Consider the following 27,293-nt stretch of genomic DNA (forward strand, 5'->3'; position numbering starts at 1 on the left):
AGAGAGCCATCTCTTCAGCCCCATCAAGTGGATTCTTTACACAAGCTGGGTCTTTACCACATTTATGTCTATTCTGAATAAATGTGTGGGAGTCCCCCCACACACACACACATTTTTTTGTTTTTTGTTTTTAATTTTGCTTTGTTTTGTTTTGTTGAGAACAGGTCTCTCTATATGCTCCCAGTTGTCCTAGAACTTGCTTTGTACACGAGGCTGGCGTTGTGGGACTTTCTGTACACTGTTAAGATGTGCCTCTGCCCATGGTGCCTTCTGATTGGTTTAATAAAGAGCTGAATGGAGACAGCAAGGTAGGAGAGACTAGGCGGGGCTTCCAGGGACAGAGAGGAGCTCTGGATGAATCTAGGCACACAAGAGACACCAGCAAGACACGAGAGTAGAGAGTAGACGTACAGAGGGGAAGGGAGGTAAACAGTCACGTGACAGAAGGCAGGTGAATAGAAACATGGTAACTTAAGTTATGGAGTTAGGTGGGAATACGCCTAGACTAAAGGCCAAGCTTTTATAATTATAATTTTATAGTAATTATAATTTTATAGTCTGTGCCATTATTGGGGAGCTGGCAGTCCCAAAGAAAGTCTGACGAGAAAGTTTGCTACAGGCTGGCCTTGAACTCACTGAGATCCCTTTGCCTGTGCCTCCCAAGTGCTGGGATTAAAGGCGTGTGCTACCATGTCTGGCTATTTCACACTTTATTTTAAAGATATGTTAGTAACAAGTACACGTGACTTAGCTTTTTAAACATTTATATTACATTTTATTTATTGTGTGTATGATGTGTGGGTGTGCATCCCACAGCAGCGGTCAAAGGACAGACAACTTCCACCATGTAAGTCCCAGGAATTGAATTCCGGTAGTCAGGCTTGGCAACAGGTGCCTTACCCTGAACAAGCTTGCTGGCCCTGAGCTGGCTTTTGTATGTGTGCGGGGTACGTGCACAAAATTTATTTGTATGTGTGCATGTAAATGCCAGATGTCCATATCAGCTATGTCTTCAATTGCTCTCTGATATTCCTGTTGTTGTCGTTTCTTTCTTTGAGACTTCATGGAGACTCCTCAGGTCCACATAGAAAAGACAGACCTGGTAGCCGGTTAAGACAACCTGGTCAGAAAACACTGATGCCAGGAGCTACGGCTGGAGCTGAGGGCCCTGGCTGGTAGCAGTATGAAACAGAGGGAGAAGCGGTGTCCTGTTCTTCCTGCTTATCCATTTCAGCAGAACTACCCTTCTCAAGAGCCGCCATGTCCTCATGGACCTACAAAAGTCTCTTTCCACCACGCACTCATTCACACGCTCGTGAGCAAAACACACTTGGCATCCATGATGTCAAACCTGTGACCCAGGCCAGTCTGGGCCTTGGCACTGTACGTGGTGCTGCTCGGCCTGCACACAGATCACCGTGCCTTGACCAGGTCTCCACCAGCTACCACGGTGGAGTTGGTAATTAAAGCCAACCTTCAAGACAGCAGGTCACAGTCCACACGCAAAATGCTGGTTCACCTTGGTCTCTGCGACATTGTCTTCCTGAAACTGGAGCTCACCAATTCAGCTAGGCTGACCTGGATCAAGGGACCCTTCTGTCTCCACCTTCCCAGTGCTGGGATTACAGGTGTACACCATGGTATCTGGCTTTCACCTGGGCACTGGGGAAACAAACTCAGTCCCCATGCCTGTAAGGTAAACACTATTGACTGAGCCACCTCCCAAAACTAATTCCTAGAATAGGAGAGATTTTAGACACACATGTCTATTTGCTTACTCCAGTTTCTAGCAACACTGGTGAAGCTGGTATAGCAGAAACCCCACCTATCAGAGAACCCGCCCACCAGAGACCCCACCCATCAGATGCCCTGTCCATCAGAAACCCCACCCATCAGAAACCCCATCCACTGGATGCCCCACCCATCAGGAACTCCGCCCATCAGATGCCCCACCCATCAGAAACTCTGCCCATCAGATGCCCCACCAATCAGAAACCCTGCCCATCAGAAACTCCACCTCCAGAAACCACGCCCACCATAAGCCCCACCCATCAGATGCCCCACCCACCAGATGCCCATCCATGACACACCTTTGCTTTGTGAGCTTGATGAAGAATCTTTAGTGTATCTGAAAGAAAAAAACAAACGAGTTCTTTGTTCACACAGATTTATCTAAAACCTCTGTTGTAATTATTAGATGCAGAAACTGGAAAAACTGAAAGCCTTTCTTTACAAACATACCTACTTAAAATCTGTCCTACTTTAAAAGAAAATGCACTTTAGCAAATTATGCAAAGTATAGGAGGTCAGAAGTGGAGCTCCGTGGTGGACTGCTCACATATGGAGATCCTGGAAGGGAGAAGGGGGGACCACGGGGAGAAATGGGAGAGGAGGGGAAGGAAAAGAGAGGGAGAAAGAGGCAGAGGGAGGGAGAGAGATACACAAAGTACTTTACATCGATAACCTTTTGACATTGAATGATATGAAATTGTCATCTACAAAGTTCAAAATCAAGAACCCCTGAATTACCAAAAACAAATCACAGAACACTTCATAATGTTTTAAGTAAGGGTCACTTTCGTACTGGCTTCACGAGACCTGTGGGTCAGGCGTGCCCATGTAGGTTCAAAACTTAGGCCTTTGACATGCAAAAATGGAGCAGCGGAATCGGGAGTCTAAACAGCAAACACAAAACTCCATTATCTCTTCTAGAGTCACTAAAAGCGAAGAGTAAAATATATATATAAAATGAAGACACAAGTGACAGCCGGGCATTGTGAGGGCCCAGAGTTGTGAGCCTGTTCCACCTGATTGGAAGCCAAGAGTCTGAGATTATTTTCCTCTCAAAGTTGTTGACAACAGGTGTGGCTACAAACGAGAGTTTCTGACCTAGGGTGTGGTTAATTAGTATTTCAGGTATAGAGATGGATCTGCTCCACTTGGACCAAAGGCTGGAGAATTCAAGTCCATTCCTTATATCATGTTAACGAAGTCTCCCCCTCCCCTCTCAGAGTGAAATATGTAAGCGTGTGGAAGATAAACGAATGTCCCCCCCTGATGCTGCTCTGTGTTTCTCTCTCTTATTTTTCTTATATTTTTGTTCCTTTTGTTTAATAATTCTAACTCTCATGCTCCTACCCTGGAACGTTTGAGTTTTGTCGAAGCTGGTCTTCAACAAGGGGTGGTGGCATACATCTTTAATCTCTGCATTCAGAAGACAGAGACAGACAAATCTCTATGAGTTCCCAGCCAGTTTGATCTACAAAGCAAGTTCTGGTCAAGGCTGCATGGTGGAACCCTATCTAAAAAACAACAACAACAACAAAAACAAGTGAAAAGTGGCTTAAAAAATCACTATTCCATTGAGGCAGTTATAAGGCCTTCAGGTCAAATAACTGGGCTGAAAGAGTGCTGTTACCTTCAGAGTTCAAACATCATCTAGGCTCAGTAGTCATGTGAGCATGCCAATGCCCAAAGACCACCAATATCTCTGTTATTCTTTTTGTGTGCACGTGTGTGTGTGGTATGTATGTATGGGTGCATATGTGTGTACATGCATGTATGCACATGTCTGTATGTGTGCAGAAGCATATGCATGTATGCATGCACACGTGTGTATGAGTGCATGCACATGCTTGTAAATAGCATACATGTTGTACATGCATGAACAAGGAGGTCAGAGGTTGATGTCAGGTGTCTTCCCCTATTGCTCTCCACCCAGTGTTTAGAGACAGTCTTTCTCTGAACCTGTAAGTGTTGGAGCTCAGATGGAAAGGTATTTTGGCAGTCGGGAGCCAAGGAATGCCACAAAGTCACTGTAAGTTTTGCAGCTTACAGCTCTGCTCCAGGGAAAGGTTTCCTCAATGCAAACCCTGCTCCAGCGGGTGAGGGGGTGGGCGTCCCCGGTGAAGTTGTTACAGCTCTGCTCCGAGCCAGAGAAGTCATACAGCTGGGCTTGGCTAGGAGAAAATTTCCCCATCAAAAGTGTTACAGTTCTGGCCACTTCAGCTCCAGAGAAAGTTTAAAATGTTCTTCATACATTTCTAATACAGCTGGACTCTCTCAGGCAAAAGTGTCATACCACACAACAAACCTCACTCGAGATTTATTGGGAGGGATCAGTCCAGGAGGGTGGTTGCCTCTAGCGGGAGAAGCAGCAGCAAATGCAGCAAAGTACAGAGTTTAGATAGGCTTTCTTGGAGGGGGGTGGAGAGGAGCTTTCCCAGAGTGGCTTGGGATTGGTGGGATTTCATCCTCAGGGATCTCAGGGATTGGTGGGATTCCATGCTGGGGTTGCGGGATATGGTGGGATTCTGCAGCCTGACTCTAGGGCAAGCTCAGGGATTGGTAGGGTTTCAAGACTTGGTCCTGGGTCAGGTCAAGGTCAGGGTGTTTTTCCTCATCCCTTTTCCCCATACAGAACCTGGAATTCATATACTCTGCTCAGATCTTCCCAATTCTGCCTTGCCAGCATTAGCATTTCAGATGTGTGCCACCATGTTCACCTTATTATGTGGGTGCTGGGGGTCAAACTCAGACAGTTAAGCCTGTGAGACAAACACTTTACCCAGAGCCTACTCCATCTGAACCCAGCTCCACTCTGTAGCTACTTGTGCTGAAACCAGGACATACTGAACTTTTGCCACAGACTATTTCTCTCCACTAGATGAACCTCGAACTCTGAATTCTCTGCTATCTACACGTGGTTGAAGACGTGATCTCTTCCAGACCAGGCACCTGCTGGCGTGCTTCCCCACCATTATTACTCTCCATCCGGAACCACCGTGCATATAAGCGCTTACATTTAAAAACATTTATCCACCCCTCTAACTCTAAGATAACCAGTCCCTAGTTATACAGCAGACACAAGTATTCCGCATACTTGAATTCTAAAAGTTTCTGATTCTCTACTTCACTTTCTAAACCATCTAATTACTGTATTATGATCACAGTGTATAGCTCTATCTGAATAAGCTCTCAATAGTACACTGAGTTCTGTTCTACTGGCTATGCTGTAATAAAGAATCTGTAACATTCCATTCTACTAGATACACTGTGAAAAAGAATCTGTCTGAAAAGCAGGATCTATTGAGCACACCTCAGTGTAGCTAGGTCATCATAAAGTCTGTCACTCAGTGGAGAATGGCACAGTACAAGGGCACTTGTGGTTCTTCTGCCTTTTTCGGGCACTAAGCTGGGACATGATGCACATAGAATCATTGTCCTTAGTTAGGTTTTATTGCTATGAAGAGATACCATGACTACGGCAACCCTTATCAATGAAAACATTTAACTGGGGTGGCTCACTTGGTACTGAAGGAACAGCTGAGAGTCCTACATCTTGCAGGCAACAGGAAGTCGACTGACTCACTGGGTGGTATTCCAAGCACAGGAAACCTCAAAGGCTGCCCCCCCCCCCCGCCCCGTGACACACTTCCTCTAACAAGGCCACACCTCCTAATAGTGCTACCCTTTGGGGACCATTTTCTTTTAAACCACCACGCTCAAACACTGAATTATTCACTATCTTCAACAGTCGGGTTGGGGAGAGTAAAGAGCTGGCTGTCCAAGCAAGAGAACCTGAGGCCCATCCCCAGAAGCCATGTCAAAAAGACAGGTTTCATAGCACACATCTGTAATCCCAGCCCAGGGGTGGAGAACAGTGGAGCCCTGGAGCTCACTGGCCAGCCAAGTCCAGCCATGTAGGTTCAATGAGAGATCCTGTCTCAAAATAAATAAACAAGGCAGATGGTGCTAGAGGAAAATACCAGATATCAACACACACTTGCATATATGTACACTCCCCCACATATATGTGCACTACAAATACATGCACAAGCATACAAGAGAGAAAGAAGATTCCCATGGAGTTAAGGATGGCTGTGAGCAGTCATGTCTGTGCTGGGAATTCTCTAACTCCTGAGAAACCCCTCCAGACCCTCATGTGAGGCAAATGCTGAGCAAGCTCAGCAAACCTACAATAGGAGAAGCTACCTTTTCTCAGCAGAACAAAGACACTGTGAGCTGAAATTTTCACCCAGACTTTTCTCTTCAACTGAAATTGGCAAAACCAAAGAAAGTAAAGAAAAAACGTCACTTCCTCTACAGTGAGAACATCACTCATTATGACTTTGGGATGGTTTGTTTGATTGCTGATTTTGCCTGGTTTTGATTTTTGTTTGTTTGTCTGTTTTTAACAGGGTCTCAAGTTGCCCGGGCTGGTTTTGAACTTGCTATGTGGCTAGTCTTGAACTCCTGGTCTTCTGTTTCTAGCTCCCCAAGTGCTGGGTTACAGACATGCTTATTTTGACTTCTTTTATTAAAAAAAACCCTCACAAACCACTTTATTAACAAAAATATTTCCTTAATAAAAACTCCTTGAAAAGTGAGATTTTATAAACATATTATCCCAGGGCTAGGGAGAAGGCTTGAGGGTGTGCACGGCTCTTTTGGAGGACTAGGAACCCACGCTGGGTGGCTCACTATCACCTGTGACTTCACTTCAGGAGATCCAAAGCTCTCCTCTGGCCTCCACAGGAACACACACACAGAGACACATGTAAATAAAAATAAACCTTTAAAAACATACACAAATGGGGCTGTGAAAATGGCTCAGCCGTTAAGAGCATCTGCTGCTCTTGCAGAGGATTCAGGTGTGGTTCCAGCACACAGGTGCTGGCTCACAACTGTCAATAACCCCAGTTATGGGGATCTGGCGCCCTCTTCTGGCTTCTGTGGACACAGTTTACACATGGTAGAGTTATATACACACACAGGCAAACATTCATATACATAAATCACTACAACATTGGGAGAGAGAATAGAGAGGAGCTGGAGGGGGAGGGAATGAGAAGAGTGGAGAAAAGGAAGACTATAGTCAGGATGTAAAATAAATAAAATAAATAAATAAAAAAGAAAATAGAAAAAGGCAAAAAAAAATAAATCACTACAACAGAAAATGGGGTTCTAAATGTTTAAAAATTTAAAAGTAGTAATGTATATTTGTAGAGTATTTAACATGCTAGCCCATGCATTTCATACTGCACCAGGCTAGCTGGGTGCAGTGCTGCACACACACCTTTAATCCCAGCACTCAGGAAGCACAGACATGCAGATCTCTGTTTGGGGCCAGCCTGGTCTACATAAAGAGTTCCAGGTCAGCCTGGGCTACAGAGAGACTTGGTCTCAAAACAGACAAATGAACAAACAAACAATAAAATCTAAGGAACCACACACAAGGCTTATCAAAGTATACAGAAGTCAGGAAGATTACTATGTCCAGATCCATGGTAGCTGAGTCCCTGGGACAAATGGCTGAACCTACAGCTATAGACTGTGTGTAGAAATGCAAGACAGTTGTGTCCCCAGGACAAATGGCTGAACCAACAGCTGTAGATGCTAATTAAATAAGAGGAAGGTCTCAGAAACCAGACACTGCTGACTGTAGGAGTGGGCCCTTCACACAACAGCACAGAACCAATCAGCAGCAGAAGGGAAGCCAACACCGCCCCCCCACTCCTCTCACACAGTGCACAGTTCTGTGCACGAGCCAGACAAGTACCGGACAACCATGGTAGGAAAAGCTGGCACCAAGCCGTTCCTAAGCGAGACAAAGCAGTGGGCTGTTTCTCAGCCAGACCAGTCATCTGGATGACGACATATTTCTACCCCAATGAGACTCAGCAACCTAGAGTCTCTGATGGTTGCACTATCTTGTTTACATTGTGTGTGTGTGTGTGTGTGTGTGTGTGTGTGAGAGAGAGAGACAGAGAGAAATAGAGATAGACAGAGAGACAGAGAGAAACAGAGAGAGAGAGAGAGAGAGAAGGCCAGAGAAAGAGAACAACTTCAACTGTTCTTCCTTGGGAGCCATCCACCCTGTAATTTATTTATCTATGTACTTATTTATTTTTGAGATAGAATTTCTCACCGGCCACATTAGGCTGCTCTGGTCATCAAGCCCCAAGAACACACCCGTCTCTACCTCCCCAGCTCTGGGACTATAAGTAGGTGCCATTGTTATAAGCATGTTTAATGAGGGTTTGGGGGACCTCATACTTGTCCAGCAAGCACTTTACCAAATGTGCCATCGACATCTCCCCAGCTCTGCTTTCTTGTTTTTAACGTTATCTTCTAAAAGAACTGACATCGCACACATGGCCCCCCACGCAATATGCAAAAAGGGAAACTATCTGTAATTTGCAGGTGGATTCAAGCTTAAGATTTCGAGATTCTATTCAAAGCATTCTCCTTCAAAAGCTGAGAAAGCCACAATTGAGAAGTTTCATATTTACCTCAATCATGCTTTTTATTCCTTTCTCTGCTTCAGTATTGAGTATGTAAATGCTTGAGGTCTCATAAACCAAAGTACTTTCCACTCAGTGCCTCTGCCTCCTGCCTGGCTGCCTCTGCGACCTCACAATTAGACGCCGGGTATTAAAATGCAGGCACACGTAGATTGTGATTTTGAAAGATTGTAGGTCATTGGTTGCCCTATCAGATGGGAACGGAGTGAAAAGGAACTCCGGAAAATGACTTAAGGTGATAAAAAATTTACACTTTCAAATGTCTGTGCTAATTAGCAGAAATATTTATTAGCTGCACTGAAACTTCCAAGCAGGGTCTCAAATCCAAGTCTGCTCAGTGCCCTCTACTGAGATGAGGGACTGCATGGTTTCTACAACAGACAGTGGCTCGCAGCCTCCGGCTTTGCGACTGTATTTTCACGCTTTATTGTATTTCATTTATTTGTGTGTTTATGGATGTGCATAATGTGTGCCACGGCAGAGGACAACTGGTGAATTTAGTTCTCTTTTTCCATCATGTGGGTCCCAGAGACTGAACTCAGGTTGTCAGGATGGGCAGCAGGTGCCTTTACTGCCGAGTCATCTCACCAGCCCTTAGCTATTTATTTGTTTGTGAGATGACGGGTCTCAAGTATCCCAGGCTGGCCTTGACAGCTTGCTTTATAGCTGAGGATGACTTTGAACTTCAGATCCTCTTGTCTCCGCCTCCCAGGTGCTCTGGAGCCACCCAGCAGTTGGGATCTCACTGGGGGCTCTGTGCATACAAGGGAGGCACCCAAACAACTGCGCTCCACCCCCAGCTTCTTTCCGGGATATTCAGGTCACTAATTGCAGCATGTAAAATGAGCCTGTCTGGCTGGGTGCACGCCTTTAATCCCAGCACTCAGAAGCAGAGGCAATGGATCTCTAAGTTTGAGGCCAGCCTGGTGCACAGAGTTAGTTCCAGGACAGCTAGGGCAATTACACAGAGAAACCCTGTCTCTAAAAATCATAAAACCAAAAGCCCCAAGCATGTTCAAGTCACCGACATTTCAAATGCTAAACCACTTCTTTAAGACAAGGTCAGATGCATCCCAGGTTGGCCTTGACCTTCACATGTAGTTGAGAATGACCTTCAACTTCAGATTCTCCTGTCTCACCTCCCAACTGCTAGATTACAGGTGTGCGCCAGCACTCTAGATTACAGGTGTGCGCCAGCACTCTAGATTGCAGGTGTGCACCAGCACTCTAGATTGCAGGTGTGCACCAGCACGCAGGATTACAGGTGTGCACCAGCACTCTAGATTACAGGTGTGCGCCAGCACTCTGGATTACAGGTGTGCGCCAGCACTCTGGATTACAGGTGTGCGCCAGCACACAGGATTACAGGTGTGCGCCAGCACGCAGGATTACAGGTTTGCGCCAGCACGCAGGATTACAGGTGTGCGCCAGCACGCAGGATTACAGGTGTGCGCCAGCACTCTAGATTACAGGTGTGCGCCAGCACTCTGGATTACAGGTGTGCGCCAGCACTCTAGATTACAGGTGTGCGCCAGCACGCTGGATTGCAGGTGTGCACAAGCACTCTAGATTACAGGTGTGCGCCAGCACACTGGATTGCAGGTGTGCGCCAGCACTCTGGATTACAGGTGTGCACCAGCACTCTGGATTACAGGTGTGCGCCAGCACTCTAGATTACAGGTGTGCGCCAGCACTCTGGATTACAGGTGTGCGCCAGCACTCTAGATTACAGGTGTGCGCCAGCACGCAGGATTACAGGTGTGTGCCAGCACTCTGGATTACAGGTGTGCACCAGCACTCTGGATTACAGGTGTGCGCCAACACTCTGGATTACAGGTGTGCACCAGCATACTTAGTTTCATTTGGCTCAGGAACAAAACCCAGGGCTTCCTGCAACTGTAAAATCTGACAGTGGAGCCACATCTACAACCCTAAATGACTTCTTTAAATTCTTAGTCCCCTGCCATGTTTTCCTCTCTGATTACCTGGCAAAGAAACCTCATTTATCTACCAAGCATGCTACTCCCCTACACAATTACAATGGACTTTCATAGCATGCTATAACTCCTAAATTCCTTAACAAACTTCCACTCTGACATATGCGTGTGTGTATATATACATATACATAACATATATATTGCCAAAGACCCTCAAAAGCATCTCTAATTCATATGCTAAGCAAACATTAATGATATAAATATAAAAGTGGCTCACATATGCATAACAGTCCAAGAGTGTATGTAGGTATCATATATATGTTAGTACTGGGATCAACCAGGGTCTTGCCCATGCTAAGCAGATTCTTCACTAAACTATGCCTCCTGCCCCTCCAAAGTATTTGAACACCACATTTAAATTCATGCCAACCAAAATAACTCTGTATCTTTTAAAATAGTATGAACAATTGGTTACCGTATTTGTAATTTCTGAGTGGAGGAGGCAGGCTGGTCCTCAAAGGGACATCTGCAAGAGAGAATGATGATTTTTCATTACAAAATATTCAGATAGGACGCCGAGTCTTTCAGTCCTGCTCTCTAAGAATCACGGGCCAGATTATTTCCCCTTTCCTTTCCTTAAGCAGCATCTCACGTAGCCCAGGCTGTCCTTGAACTACATGTGTGGCCAACAACGATCTCGAACTCCTGATTCTCCTGCCTCCACCTCCTGAGTGCTGGGATTACAGGTGTGTTACCATGCCCAGTTTACAGCATTGAACTCAGGGATGTACGCACGCTAGGCAGGCACACTCCGAACTGAGTGTTCTCCAACTACAGACTAGGCTAAGTTTAGAAATTAGACAAAATGGAGCTAACGCAGCACTGAAGTCCAGGGGCCACCTGCTATAAGGAAACCATCACTGAGACGCTGAGCTGGTAGCCACTGATCCAAGAAGCCAGAGGAACTATTGGAAGAACGATTGCTGGGAACGTTGAGAAGGCTCAGTCAGAAAGAGTAGCTGCTTCATAAGCGTGAGGATCTGGACTTGGGTCCCCGGAACCCACAGAAAATGTCAAAGGGCAGTGGTTTACTTCTACATCCCTGGCCCCGGGGGACAGAAGGGTCCAGAAGGACTCCTGGAGACCAGCAGTCATCCTAGCCCAGTAGGTGAGCTTCAGCTTCCGTGACAGACCTTTCCAAACAATGAAGGAGAATGAGCAAGGACAGACATTGGACATTGACCTCAGGCCTCCACACACATGTGCTCACCTGAACACGCAAGTACATACATGAGGTCCTAGGTTTCCATGCCAGCACTGCATACACTGGGCATGGTGATACACATGTATAATCCAAGACTTGGAGAAGTTAGGGCAGGCAGTGGATAAGAAGTTCAAGGTCATCTTTGATTACACAGAAAAGTTTGAGTTAGCTTGGGCTACATGAGATCTTGTCTCATAAAAATAAACCAACATTTTTCTCAAGATTTATTTTTATTAATGCTTCTTATGTAAGGGGAGGATATACACACATGACTGCAGGTGACTTCAGAGGCCTGAGGGTTGGAGTCCCTGGAGCTGGAGTTTTAGGCAGGTATGAACTGTCCAACATGGGTACTGGGAGCCAAACTTGTGTCCTCTGGAAGAACAAGTAGAGCCCTTAGCCTCTGAGCTGTACCCCCCCACCCCAGCAGTTTCTAAAAGACAGATAGTATGTAGGATAGAAGGAAGGGAGGTGGGGAGAGGGAGGGAGGAAGAAAGGGGAATCCCTGTACTTAATGTTTTGCCACTGATGGCAAATCAGAGGATGTACTCCCTGAAAGTGATCAGGAGAATTGGCTCTGATGTTACAGTATGTGGAGACACAGAGAGACGGGACCATGACCAACACACTTTCTCTGTATCTCAGCTACACTGCCGAGTCCACTGACAGCCCCGTGGGTACCAGCTCCGTGGATGTTGCTATAGCCATGCTGCTTGACCTAAAATGGCTCCATTCTCTGCTAATTCATAAATCCTGAAGATTAAGGCACCATGGACTGTCTTCTCAAGTCGTGAGCAGAGAGCACAGTCTGCTTCTCTCACGTGTAGCTGCTATCTAAAAAATCACCTGCGGCATGTGGCAGGCACTCAGAAACCCTTGAGAAGGAGAAACACCGTAAACCCCTTCGCCTGGCAACTGTGAGCACCAAGGCTCCAAGGAGGCAATTAGTGATGCCCGGTGGTTGTGGGCTAGAACATCTTGTACCAAAAATGAAATTCTTAACATACATTGCACATGAACACATGTGCACACATGCCAGGAATATCAACTGAAAACCAAACGTCAGGGTACAACAATGTAAGCAAGTTAATATAAATACAAACACAAATATAAATAAGCTCATTATTCACACCAACGATACAGAGAGCCCACCCTCAGGGCGGGAGGGGTAACTCCCTGCACTCCAGCTGTAGACTGTGCACAGAAGGAACTTCCGAACCACGGGCCCTGGCTCAGCTGGTGGAGTGCTTGCCTGGCCGGATGAAGCTCTTGGTTTGATGTCTAGTACAACACAGAACAAGAGAAGTGATCTACGCCTGTAATTTGAAAAGTTAGGAGGTGGAGGCAGGAGGAGTGGATGTTCAAGGCCATTCTCAGCTTCATAGCCAGTGTGAGAACAGACTGGGGTGAGTGAGGCACTATTTCAAATAGGGGGGAAAAGCAGAAAGGGAAACCAAAAGTACAGCCTGAAAAGGGGGGGGCACAATTATACAGAGACAAAGTGTCACACTGTGGGGTCCACACTAAGGCACAGAGCATGAGGAAAGCAGATGTCCTCAACAGGACAGTCTCCATGATCTGCCTCCCATGAAGCTGGAACCCCACCTCATAGAGACTTCCCAGCAAACTCAAACCAAAGAGAATCCTCCCATAGGCCAACCAGTCCTCAGGACTTCCAGAAGCCAAGTCTGAATAGCTGTCAGAGTCAAGAGGAGCCTGAGGACACCAGACAACCACAGACCCGGTAAGAGGCCGGCTAGCAAACACACTTGCCACACAATCCAGATGACCTGGGTTTGATCTCCGGGACCCATGTACAGGTGAAAGAAGAGAAATGACTCCACAAACTTGTCCTTTGACACGACACAGGTGCGTGCAGACACACACACACACACACACGCACACAGGCACACACACACTATACACAGCAATAATAAAATAAGGTTAGAAAACAAAACCATGATAAATAAGCATAAAATGGGATCCTGCCTGGAAACCTTGAGCAAGAAAACAAACAAAAAACAATTTGGAATAAATTTTAGTCATTGCTGGTATGTTCGTCAGTTCATAGCTGTAGCCAATGTAATGTTCTAATGTACAATGTTAAGAGAGGAAACTGGGGGTATTAAATGCAAAGAAATATGAAAAGATAAAAAGGAAATGTTGGGGCTAGAGAGATGGGTCAGTCAGCAAAGTTCTTGCCAAATAATCTTGAATTCCCAAGTCCAGCAACAAGCATCTGTGTAAAGAGGGGTGTGTGGCTGTGCATGGTTGTGACCCAGCACCGGGGAAGTGGAACCAGGAGGACCCTGGACAGCTAGCCTAGCCAGTGAGCTCCAGGTCATACAAGGAGCGACTCTATCTCAAACAAACAAACAGACAGACAGAGGGTAGGAAGCTGGAGAGATGGCTCACTGGTTGAAAATGCGTACCAAAGGACCAGGGTTCAGTTCCCAGCACCTACATCAGGTGGCTCACAACAGCCTGTAATCCCAGTTCCAGGCAGTCCAGCATTCTCTGGCCTACACAGGCAATTGCACACACACAATGCACACAAACTCATATTGGTGCACACATAATGCAAGATGGATGGCACTTGAGGAAGGACACCCAAGGGTGGTCCAGGAGGATCCAGAGGGCACAAGCCCCATATACATACAAACATGAACACGTACCAACATGGACATGTACACACATGCACGGGGGGGGGGGGCGAAAAAAATCTTACAGTAGCAGACTACAGTGCCCCCTCGGGAGAGCAGGCTGCTTCACAAAGCAACACTGCCAGCAGTAAAGGGACATAAAGAAATCTTCAGAACCTGAAAGCTGGACAAAGCCATCACAGTTCGTCACAGAGAAATTCCTAACATTCAGAAGAAGGATCTGAAATCTTAGAAAATATCGAAATGCTTCTAAATCAAAGACTATTTGAAATCTCACCTCATCTACATAATTGGTTTCTGCACTCTTATGATGCTGCTTTAGAAAACAGGCCACTTACATAAGGTATCATGGTAGTTCTATAATCAAAATAGGAGATTAAGGAGACCTACAGCTGAAAGATCCCGAGAGATGGGCATGGCAAAGGATTCCTAATAAGCTTACACTGAGCGCAATAAAGGGGGCATTGGCATTCTTGTATCAAGGATGACCAGTGTCCACGTCTCTGTCTCTCTGTCTGTATGTGTGTCTATCTCTGTGTTTTTAGGTCTCCAGCTTAGTTCCCAGCTCGCGTACCATCTTGAATGGAACGGTGCTAAGGGACCGTCAGTTTTTACAGAACAGGAACAGGACCTTTTGGCTTTTAACATGTGGCCCCACCAACTCAGGACCTCAAATCAAATGACAGGCTTGGACACAGAGTCCACAAGCTCAAAAAGAGTCCATACCCTAAAGAGTCTGTTTTATTTTGTTTTTGTTACCAAGTCTCCTGTGACACAAGCTGGCCTCAAACTCCCTAAGAAGCTAAGAAAGACCTGATTCTCCAGCCTCCACCTCAGAGAGCTAGGATTCCAGTATGTGCCACCATGCCCAGCTTGTGCGGTGTTTAGGATGGAACCCAGGTAGAGCTGTGAGCATGCCAGGACAGCACTCCACCAACTAAGGAATGCCCCGGCACCCCTAGTTCACTTCCACAGTGAAATTTCTCACATACTCAAGAGAAACGGGCAGTGATCACATCATTACAGTAGCAGGCCTGAGGGTATAGCTGTGACAGGCACCACTAGACTCCTGGGGACCATGGTAACCAACAGTCACTGTGAATGAATCGTTCTGTGGTACACGGAAACCACCACTTCCTATACCACCATAGCAACTTGAAAATCATACCTTATTCCCGAGAATGTCAAAAGGATCCTACTCTGCCTGACCAAGAACACCACGCCCTTGCTGCACTGATGCCAACAGCAGAGTCCTTCGCACCCGTGAAGCCTTGAGCACACGGCCGGGAGGCGGCTCAGCAGCAGGTAAAAGCACCTGCCACCAAGTCTGAAGTCCTGAATTTAATCTCTAGGACCCACATGGTACAGGGGAGTGTGACTTCCTCCTCCGTACACAAACTGCGGTACACACATGTGCACATGCACAAACAAATTATCATGCACACAAACATATGTGCACACAGAGAGAAAATAAATAAAATGTAATAAAAATGAGAAAATGATTTGAAAGTAACTGTAGAACTGTTTGCAGTTCAAACTTTGAATATTTTTTTTATTTGAGGAATGACTTTCCAAATGCAAGCTACTCTGTAACTGGCACTGGGGGAGTGACCAGAATATATGCCCACCTGCCACAAGGATTGTTTGGAGCTAAAAGCTGATGTCTAGTGATCTCTCCTTCCCTGTTTGCCTAAGACAGCCTACAAACAGGCTTTCTTCCAGAGCGACCTTAGAAAACTGTTGTGCCCCCATCAGCCTGCAGGGGGCATCAGAGTGTACCGTACAGCAAAACTCCAGCAACCAGGCCTTCTCTACTCCCCTGTCCACAAAATTCCACCCCTAAGCATCCAGATCCTCTTCCTTGTCTGGGCACTTCTCTGGGATTTTTTTACATCCCTGGGGATCCCACATTTATGGCGTTCACCTAGCCATAAGCTCCTGCTGGGTTTTCTCTTGTTTACCCGTCTCTTTCAACTGAGAACTTACGATGCAGGGAGCTGGGGAAATGGCTCAGAGGGGTAAAGCACTTGCTTGCCCTTGCCATGCGAGTGTGAAGACTTGATTGATTCCCCAGAGACCACATCAGCTCAGGCATAATAGTAAGTGACTGCAATCCCACAACCACGGGCCAATGAAAGGCAGAGAATTGCCAGATGCAAGAAACAAAAGACCTGTCTCAAATGAGATGGAAGGTGAAGAACGACACGCAGTTGTCCCGACCTCCATATGTGCTGTGTGACACATGAGTGTGTGGTGCATGCTTGCACATAGGCACACATCATACATAAGTTTTTAAAAGAACTTATGAGTGAGGAAAAGTTAGTTTTCTCCCCTATAACATTATCTTTTAGTATGAAATATCAATATTCCCCTAATAATTAAGAACAACAAATCTAGTGGCACATGTCTTTAATCCCAGCACTTGGAAGGCAAGGCAGGTGGATCTCCGAGTTCAAAGCCAGCCTGGTCTACAGAGTGAGCTTCAGAACAGCCAGGGCAACACAGAAAACCATGTCTTGAAAGAAAAAATATGGCAACAAAACTTTATATTCTAGGTGTCAGTCGGAAGATACTTCACAAAACGATTTAAATAACCACAGAAAGGAAACCTGCCACCAAACCAAGCCCACACAACTACCTCTCAAAAAGAGAGCTCAAGGAATTAGGGTGAGTAGTTAGAGCAATGAAACAGCTTACTCATAGATGGAGAGATGGCTCAGCAGCTAAGAGTCCTTAATTCTCTTGCAGAAAACCAAGGCTTAGCTCTCAGAACCTGTGGGGAGCTCACATCTGCCCATCACCCCATTCCAGAGAATCTGGTGCCCTCTCCTGGTCTGCGTTAGCACTGCATGCATGTGGTACACATACAAATATACATACACACACAAATGAAATTAAATAAATCTTTAAAAATATTTATTCAAGATGCCTATAAAACCATAAAGACAATAGGGCAATGCGTTGGGAAAACACACCAATTTTTAAAATTATACTTTATTTATTTATTGTGTATCGGTGAGGACATACATGCCATGGTGCACTTTTGGTGGCCAGAGCACAACCCGTAGAAGTTAGCACCCTCCTTCCACCATGTGGGACAAACTTGGGTCATCAGAATTGATGTCAAGTGCTTTATCCATTAAGCCATCTCACTGGCCTTAAAAAATACATCTTACCTCAGTGTAAGTGAGGCAAGGAGAAAGAAGAGGGGCTTAGGGAAGGAAAGAAAGGTGGCTGGACATCCCTAGGCCCCGTTCCCATGGAGTGGAATGGGACGGGGTTGTGAAATCGGTGGTCAGTACACATGTAATCATGACACCATGGTGCTCATTGCAACAGATATGTCATCTATGACGTTCAAGTTGAAAAAAAAAAGAGTAGAAAAAATATTATTTTAGTAAGGTTTTTAAAATTATTTGTGTGTGTGTACATGCACCTCCTTGTCTGCGTGTGCACCACATGTATGCAGTACCCAAAGAGGCCAAAAGAGCCTCAGGTCTCCTGAGCTGTAGTGCTAAGAACCAAACCAGGCCCTCTGCAGGAACAGCAAGCACTCTTAGCCACTGAGCCACTTATCCAGCTTCCTAAATAACTTCATAGTTTTGTGTTGAGTTCATTCCTAGAGCACACGTGGCCCTCAGGCCACAGGTTAGACACACCTGCTTGAAACCTGGAAAATCTCAGCCACTCCTATCTTGACACCTTTTGGTTTGAAGAGGTAAGAAGGATTGGATGAGCTTAGTGACAGTCGCTATTTACCACCTCCTACGTACACATTAAGTGATTGACATGTCTGCACGAACTGACCCAAAGGCAGGACAGCAAAGGGACAGACACAGCATGCATACAGAAATGTCACCCAGCAGACTCCTACACAGACCCAAGGGAACAGTGAGGGCTTTAAGCAAAAGTGGTTTTCAAGTCCCTGAAACTTCCTGGCAACCTTCATTATTATGACACACACAGTCCTCATACACATGCACATACACACACAGTCTGGGAGATAACTTAGTGGGTAAAACACTTGCCACATAAATATGATGACCAGAATTCAGATCCCAAGAGCCCCATGGGTGGGGGTGGGTTTGAATAGATATGAATCCCATGGACTCATGTGTCTGAATGGTTGGACTATAGGGAGTGGCACTATTAGGGGTGTGGCCTTGTTGGATGAAGTATGTCACTGTAGGGCAGGCTTTGAGGTCTCATATGCTCAAGCTACACCCAGTGTGGGAGACAGTTCACTTCCTGTTGCCTATGGATCATGATGTAGAACTCTCAGCTACCTCTCCAGCACCATGTCTGCCTATATAATGCCATGCTCCTTGATAATGGACTAAACCTCTGAAACTGTAAGCCTTCCCCAATTAAATGTTTTCCTTTATAAGAGTTGCTGTGGTCATGGTGTCTTTCACAGCAGTAGAAACCCTAAGTAAGACAGTGGGCATGGATGTTGTTTATAATTCCAACCTCAGAAGGCAGAGAGAGAGAGGGAGAGAGAGAGCTGACTAACAAAACCAGCCTTGTCAGTGAACTCTGGGTTTGACTGAGAGACTGTGCACCTCAATGAATATGGTGGGAGAGCAACAGAGAATGATTCCTGAAACCAACCTCAGGCTTCCTCACATTTGCATGCACACACACACACACACACACACACGTGCACACACACGCATGCACGCACACATGCACAGAGACACAAGCTTGCATGTGAAAATGGAAAAATAAAACAGTAAAAATAAAAAGTCACACAGGTTACAAATCATGGAACTATATATTAAAAAGCTATGAACTGTACTCTATATCAGTTTCGCTTCACTTAAAAGAATCAAAGCATTTGCTAGAGCTGTACCGACGCCTGTGGAACACTTCAGCAGTGAAGAGCAATAAGGCCGCCAGGACGGGGCTGCACTTCTACCTCTGCACATCCAGAATGATAAACGAGACCACCACAAGATGTCCATCTCCGAGCCAGAGAGATGGCTCAGCTGGTAAAAGCACCTGCTGCCAAACCCGACGACCTGAGTTCAAATCCCAGCCCCTCATGGTGGAAGGAGAGACCCTGAGCCTGTAAACTGTCCTCTGGCTTCCACTCTGTGGCACAAGCAGCCTCCCACCACATACATCATGGATACAGACACACACACAGTAAATAAATATGAAAATGTAAAGTGTCTTCTCTGATATCTTCAGTGTCCTGCTGCTACAGCCACACTCCCAGGGCAGGCTCCGGTGTGCTATAAAAAGATAGTCAGCTACATCTCACTCCAATGTCATTCAGTCTCCAAAGATTAAAGACTCACTACAGGCAGAACTTGGCTTTCTCTGTGTGTAAGTACATGTTTATGTATGTGTATGTGCGTGGAGACCAGGCGTCAACACTGGAGGTCTTCCTCAGTCTCCTTCCACCTTACTTTAAGACAGTCTTCTCGCTGATCACCAATTCTGGAAGACATGTGCAAGATGCAGAGGAAGCCTGGAGTGAGCGAAATCCTGAATATTTGACAGAAGCAAGGCCTCTTAAGGATTCCAAGACTAATTGTCCATGGAAAACTGGCAAAGCCATTACCCATATGGGCCAGACTCAAGAGGAATGGCAAAGCTTGGGCATCCAAGTATGTGGGGAATCTTTGTCAACCAATTACCTTTAAGAGGTGGGACCAAGTTAGGGTGTGGATGATTCTCCTGGCTCTACGTCCTGAGTGCTGGGATTACAGGTGTGCATCACTAGACCCAAACTAATTTTGTACTTTTCAAAGATTATTATTAATATGTAGTCAAAATACAAATGAAACAAAGCACCTCTATTTCTCATACCTTGCTTTAGAAAAATTATAAATTCCTTCACAGTTTGGTCCAAATTAACTCCATGATATACTACAGGTCTGAAATTTCGATGTTCAAACGAACGGATGAGGCGAACTGTGACCGTTGCTTCCTTGGCAGCCATGCGGAGAGAAACCTGTGGTAAGACACATGATAAAGTGGATCAAGGCAGGGCTGAGGAAGAGCGAGCTTTCGGACCGAGCTGAGCACGTATGGGGGCCTTCTGCTATCCCAGTGCTTGGAAATCGGAGTCAAGAGACTCCTGGGGCAATCCAGCTGGCAAGACTAGCCATACTGGTGCCCGGCCTCAGTAAATGAAGTGGAGACTGACTAAGGAAGACATCCATTGTCAACCTCAGGCCTCCTCCACACGCACACATGTGCACCCAAACACACATGCACACACACTACACATACACACACATTAAAATAAAAAAAATCAAATAAAACTTATTTCTTAGTCAGTGGCAGGGACTTTAATAATTGGCAACACTTTGTGTCTTAAGCAAGATATTAAACATAGGGATAGTGGGCTATTTTTATGCCTTTCAATTTGTCTGAAATAGTTCATAACCACAATGAAGTCACATAAACTTGGCTATAAAAGTCTCTCTGGATAACTGAACTCTTGTCCAATTGTTTTACTAAGTTTGGGGAAAAGATACAGCATATTAAGCATGAAAAACCAGGGAGTTTACTATTTGAATGCATCAAATAATTTATAATTAAAATTAGCATATTAGCTATAATGAAATGGCTTCTATAAAACCTGCAATAGATTTTCCCCATAAAATAAAGTAAGTGTTCATCTAACCTGCCTCTTGGTTAATAAACCTAATAAATCTTTTGATAATTCCAATATTGGTGATTACAGCATTCCCCATACCACCTTCATAATTCTCCTCAGAAAAACACAGTCCTAAAAGCTACCAAATAATAGTTCAACATCTACAAAACAAAAATTTTCAACATACTGAAGCACTAAATATTACTGGCACAATCCAGTTTCAGGAATTTTGTGATCAAATATTCTAAATCTCCTTTGCATGCTGAGGCATAGTCTCAGAGCTTGGCATATTCTCCGTCATACTTTTCTCCTGAGCTGCTTCCCACCCAGCCCTGAGTGTCTTCTTTGTGTTCATGTATGTGTGAGTACACAGGTTCATGTATGTTTTATGTATGGGGAGAGGTCAGAAGACAATCTCGTGTTGTTCCTTGGGTGCTGCAATGGTTTAAAAAGGAATGGCCCGGGGCTGGAGAGATGGCTCAGAAGTTAAGAGCATTGCCTGCTCTTCCAAAGGTCCTGAGTTCAATTCCCAGCAACCACATGGTGGCTCACAACCATCTGTAATTGGGTCTGGTGCCCTCTTCTGGCCTTCAGGCATACATGTAGACAGAATATTGTATACATAATAAATAAAAAAATATTTAAAAAAGATGCTACATAAGTATAAAAAGGAATGACCTCCATAGGCTCACATATTTGAATGTTTGATCTTTAGGGAGTGGCACTATTAGGAGGTGTGGCCTTGTTGGGGTAGGTGTGGCCTTGTTGGAGGAAGTGTGTCACTAGGGGTAGGCTTTGGGGTTTCATATGCTCAAGAGAGGTCTCTCTTCCTGCTGCCTGAGGAGCTAAATGTAGAATTCTCAAGCTACTTCTCCAGAGCATGTCTGCCTGCATGCTGCCGTGCTTTCTGCAGTGATGACAATGGACTAAACCTCTGAACTGTAAGCCAGCCCCAGTTAAATGCTTTCCTTTGTAAGAGCTACAGTGGTTGTGATGTCTTCACAACAGAAGATTCTGAATAAGACAGAGGCCTTCTACTTTTGTCCGATGCACTGGTTCTCACTGGCCTGGAATCTTACCGATGGCCACATCAGCTGGCCAGTGAGCTGCTGGGGGCCCACCTGTCTCTGACTACAGCAAGAACTGCAGCTGTTTAACCCTATTCTCATGTCCTCTGTTTACAAGGCACGTGCTTCTGACTGTCCCATCTCTCCAGCCCAGGTTTTCATTCTGACTACATCTATTTATTCCTCTCTCTCATCTATCTATCTGTCTGTATGTCCATTTGTCTGTCTATTGTGTGTGCACATTCAGGTGGTGCACTGTGCCATGGTACCCACGTGGAGGTCAGAGGACAACTGGTGGGGGCAATTCTCTCTTTGCACGTTGTGGACTGAATTCAGTTTGTACAGCAAGCCCCTTTACCCAATATGCTGTACCTCCAGCCCATGCTCTGCTTCCCTTTCTTTCTTGTAAAGATTTATTATGTATACTGTGTTCTGCCTGCATGTGTGCCTACACTGCGGAAGAGGGCACTAGATCTCATTATAGATGGTTGTGAACCACCATGTGGTTGCTGGGACCTCTGGACCTCTGGACTCAGGACCTCTGAGTCACCTGTCCAACCACATACTCTGGTTCTGGATTGTGATGTTAGTCAAACTGCATAAAATAAATGTATGGACACACAGACACGCCTAGACATACACACACAACATGCATTTACAACAGTGAAATATGAACTGAAACCATGGACTGTGCCAACAGCAGTTGTCTAGCCATGAAAAGAGACTACATTCAAGCCAGGCCCACCACCAGGGGGACACAGGGGTTAGAGGTATAACAACTCTTATCTGCATTATTTCTTGTGATTTCATGGAGAACTACAACTATCTCAAAATAAAAAAAGTTTCTAAAACTCATCATTCAGTGTGGTGGTTTGAAAGAAAATGACCCATAGGGAGTGGCATTATTAGAAGGTGTGGCCTTGCTGGAGGAAGTACGTCACTGTGGGGGCGGGCTTTGAGGTCTCTTGTTCAAGCTTTGCTCAGTGTGACACTGAGATCATTTCCTATTGCCTGCAGGTCAAGATGTAAGACACCCAGCTACCTCTCCAGCACCAAGTCTGCCTGCCCACTGCCATGTCCCACCATGATAATGGACTAAATCCCTGAAAATCTAAGACAGCCCAATTAAATGTCTTTCCTTAACAAGAGTTGCCGTGGTCTTGGTGTCTCTTCCCTAAGTAGGACATTCAGACAAGCCTGCTGCCATGATGAATGGAGGGACCGCACTGAACAGCACAGCACCAAAACCATCAGGGAAGAGACCGGCAGAGTGGAGACACCACAGCAGCCATTGGCTGTCAGCACCTAAATGCACCAGCCAATCTAATGAATGCATCAAGCCCAGAGCTTCCAGCGCATTTACTGACAGAGGCAGGATCAGTGACACAGAGGTAGCAGCCAAGGTCAGACGCTAAGGGAGTCTACTGGAGGCAAGGCCTGGTTTCTTCAGCAAACCCCCAAACAATAAAGAAGGCAGTCTAGGAGACTGGTCAGGGGGTAAAATACTTACTGTTCAAGTGTGAGAACCTTTAGCTCCTCAGAACACATATAGAGCCAGGCTTGGTAGTGAATTCTGCAATTCCGGGGCTTCTGTGAAGACACGGAAACTAGAGCCATGAGAATCCTAGGCGCTTGCAAGTCAGCTGGCCTGGCATACAGCGAGGGGACAGCACAAACCTCTGGATCAATAACAAAGTGGGGTGGGGGCTGGAGAGATGGTCCAGCAGTTAGGAACACTCACTACTCTTCCAGAGGACCCGGGTTCCATTCCCAGCACCCATGTTAGGAAGCCCACAACCACCTGCAATTCCAGCTCCAGGAGATCCAACACCCTCTGCTGGCTTCCGTGGGCGTCTGCATTTGTGTGCAGCAGTGGTTCTCAACCTCCCTAACACTGCGACCCTTTACCACAGTTCCTCGTGCTGTGCGGACCCCAGCTGTAAAGTTATTTTGTTGCTACTTCATAACTACAATGTTGCTACTGTCATGAATTGTAATATAAATATCTGCTTCCTATGGTCTTAGGTGACCCCTGTGAGAGGGTCATTCAACCCCCAAAGTCCTCACCACCCACAGGTTGAGAACTGCTCATGTACACTGACACAGATACAGGCGCATAGATTAGAAATAATGAAGCAATGGGGGCTGGAGAGATGGCTCAGCAAAGTTAGGAGCACTTTCGACACTTCCTTCCAAAAGACCAGAGTTCTGTTCCTAATACCCACATCAGATGGCTCACAAACACTGGTCACTCCAGCTTCACAGAATCCAGTAATTTCTGTTCTACCTGGGCACCTGTACACATGTGGCATTCACATTCATATACATATGAGCAAATCTTTAAAAACAGAAGTAAAATAATAAGCAAAATGTGGAAGATGAGAACCAACCCCCGAGGTTGTCTTCTAAGCTCCACATGCACACTGTTCCACGTATGCAGCTTCACACACACATATACATACATCATACACACATCATACATACAAAGAAACAGTGAACTGAGAGTGACAGTCATGTATCAGATTGGCATGGTTCAGACATGGGTTGGGCACCCATGTAGTGGTATGGAGGGGTGGTAGGACCTTCAAAAGGTGGTAGGATCTTCAAAAAGAGATGGGGCTCAGTGGCAGAGTAAATGCTCAGAATAAAGGGAGCCCCTGGGCGCAATTCCCAGCATCATATGGTTATATTCCAGTAACATACTGAGCCACAGCAAATAAATCCAAATAGCACTCAGTGGTTAGTACACCAGAATCAAACCACGATGGACGGTGGTGGTGCACACCTTTAATCTCAGCACTCGGGAGGCAGAGGCAGGTGGATGTCAGTGATTTCAAGGCCAGCCTGGTCTACAAGAGTGAGTTCCAGGACAGGCTCTAAATCTACAAAAAAAAAAAAAAAAAAAAACCTGTCTCGAAAAACAAAACCAAAACAAAGCAGAATCAGGTCACATGCCTGGAAAGAGTCTAAACCATCTGCACAGCACTGAAAGCCTTGCACACTCTGCCCAGCCTGGGCCCTCACCATCACAATCCACTTTCCCTGCATCCTTCCAGCTACAAAGACAGCTCCTGCCTTCCCACACAGTCACCAAGGTAGTGCCACACCCTCCCACTGTCACTCCCTTTATCCTCCAACAATGGGAGCTTCAGGAAGCAGGTCAGAGACTCCCAACCTGGGCCAGCTTCGATCTGAGTGCCTCCTCCCTCAGGCTGAGCTCTGGAGCTCTCTCCCATTGAAGGAGAATACACTGCTCACAGGAAAATATACTACATGCTCGGTTTCTTCTAGATCTGGCAACTTGGGCTACTGAGGTGCGTCAGAGGGTCAGGAATGCTTGCTGGTGGAAGAGCGGTGCTGAGGACAACCTGCATTCCCCAAGACACACTAGCAGGCATCCTGCAACAACGCAGGAGGGCCACAGGAGAGGTGCGCAAGCTGGGAGCGGTACAGTGCCTGCCTGGCACACATGAGGCTGAACCCCAACACCCCAAAAGTCATCAGAGAAGGAAGGAAGAGGGAAGGAGTTAAGAAGGGAGGGAGGGGTGAAGGAAGGGTGTACAAGAGGGAAGGAAAGATGGGTGAGAGAAGAGAAGGGAAGGCAAGAGGGAGATAAAGGAGGAGAGGAAGGAGATGGAGCGAGGAGGAAAGGAAAGAAGGAAGGAGATGTAAAGAAAAACTTAATGTCTCCCAACAATAACAAATTTTAAAAGCAAAATTAATATTTAAATATCTATAAAAGTAATATTCAACAGCAACTCAATATCTCTATATCACAGGCAGTTCAGCTGAACCTAGGCTGGGCACACCTTAATGTACAGGCTTGGGCAGGGCTTTGAAAAGTGAGAGTGCCCGGGGCTTAGGAAGGTCTTTAAACCTCCCATCTACAAAACCTGTTCAGGTGGGTGTCTGCCGGAGCACCCGGTTCCCTGGCGGCCACATCACTGCAGAATCGAGGGCCTCACTGGCCCGGGCTTCAGCATGCTTAGGGGTTAAGTGTCATTAAAGTCAGGAGGCTTCCAGACTCCAGTCCTCTGAGCAACAGAAATTTAGGAACTAGGAAAGTAGCGACAGGATGCCACAACACCCAGGACTTAGCAGTTTCTCAAGCCGGAACCTCTCTGTGGGCAGAGTTCCCAGCTGAACAGCTAGGAGCCCAGCAAGGCTGGATCCTTCTCTCCTGGTGACATCCCTCAAACAAGAAGAACACACATGTCCACATCACACTGGGTGTGAGCTTTATACTGATATCTATCAACTCAAAGAAAACATGTAACTAGAGTTGATTTTGGCTGTTAACGTAGTTTGTGTCTATAAAGTTGGTTATCAACACTGAGTTACAACTCAGGAATCGCTGCTAAGACAAACACAGGGTCAGGTTCCTAGGAACCTCTGGTCCTGGAAATTTTGACAGTTGATAAAGACATAAACTGTCCTGTTCTGTCATGCATGTCTGTTAATGTTGAATTCACAGATGATGACATTGGCCATGTGTGTGGAAATTTGCCCACCATACCTGTCGGCTCTGTAAGGTATACATGGCCCTCTAACGCTTATGAACACGCAGTGATTCAGATCTACATCTGGAGGTCTTACATAAGCAAACAATAGGGGCCAGCGACATGGTTCTGTCAGTTAACGGCGCTTGTTAGGAAAGCCTGAAGATCCAAGTTCAATCCCAGAACCCAAGTGAAGATAAAAGGGGAAAACTGTCCAGGGCAGCCAGGGCTACACAGAGAAACTCTGTCTCCAAACCAAAAGGGGGAGCCCAATTCTACTAAGTTATTCTATGGGCCTCTATATGCACACAGTGACACATTTATGACCCTTGTACACAATAACACTTTTTAAAAATTAAAAACAAAACTAAAAAGTAAAAGATGGGGACAGGGAGATGGTTCTGTTGGCAAAGTGCTTGCTTGAATCCTCAGCATGAGAACCTGCATTTGGACAACTAGAATCTACATGAAAAGCCAGCACAGGGGCCAGTGAGGAGACTTAGCAAGTAAATGCCCTTACCATTGAGCGTGACCACCTCAGTCTGAGTCCATGATTCCACACCGTGGAAGGAAAAACTAACTCTTGCAAGTTGCCTTCTGACCTCCAATGTGTCCCACCACATACATACAGAGATAACTTTTAAATTAAGGAAAAAATAGTTGGGGCTGGGGAGACGGCTCAAGGTCTACTACCAAAGCCACTGACCTGAGTTTGATCCTTGGGACCCACATAGTGAAAGAAGAGAACCAATCCCCTCAAGTTGTCCTTGGACCTCCGCACCTGTGCTATGGCATATGCACATACACATCTAATAAACAAATAAATAAATGTAGTTTTTTAAAAACTAACGAGCCACCTAGAAGTGATTCTTAAAGGAAGGAAGGGAGGGAGGGAGGGAGGAGGGAAGGAGGAAAGAAGAGCCAGTACAGTGGTACATGTCTAT

General features: G+C 45.9%; 1 protein-coding gene across 6 annotated transcripts in view; it reads right to left on the bottom strand.

Moving 5' to 3' along the window:
• Positions 1 to 27,293, bottom strand: part of CUNH2orf76 (chromosome unknown C2orf76 homolog) — a 67,642-nt gene that overhangs the window by 21,982 nt on the left and 18,367 nt on the right. For 4 of the 6 annotated variants that reach the window (XM_050124477.1, XM_050124479.1, XM_050124476.1 and 1 more), the window contains exons 2-5: positions 23,361 to 23,440; positions 19,988 to 20,132; positions 10,719 to 10,769; positions 2,091 to 2,128 (exon numbers count right to left, since the gene is read on the bottom strand). In XM_050124477.1, the coding sequence (XP_049980434.1) occupies positions 2,091 to 2,128; positions 10,719 to 10,769; positions 19,988 to 20,120 (222 nt within the window). In that variant the 5' untranslated portion in view covers positions 20,121 to 20,132; positions 23,361 to 23,440. The remainder of the gene's footprint in view (positions 1 to 2,090; positions 2,129 to 10,718; positions 10,770 to 19,987; positions 20,133 to 23,360; positions 23,441 to 27,293) is intronic. The other 2 variants (XM_050124481.1, XM_050124480.1) reach the window with 2 other exon arrangements.

The sequence above is a fragment of the Alexandromys fortis genome, unplaced genomic scaffold, assembly GCF_014885135.2.
Source record: "Alexandromys fortis isolate MF-2015 unplaced genomic scaffold, M_Fortis_MF-2015_v1.1 scaffold_232, whole genome shotgun sequence".
NCBI classification, from domain to species: domain Eukaryota; kingdom Metazoa; phylum Chordata; class Mammalia; order Rodentia; family Cricetidae; genus Alexandromys; species Alexandromys fortis.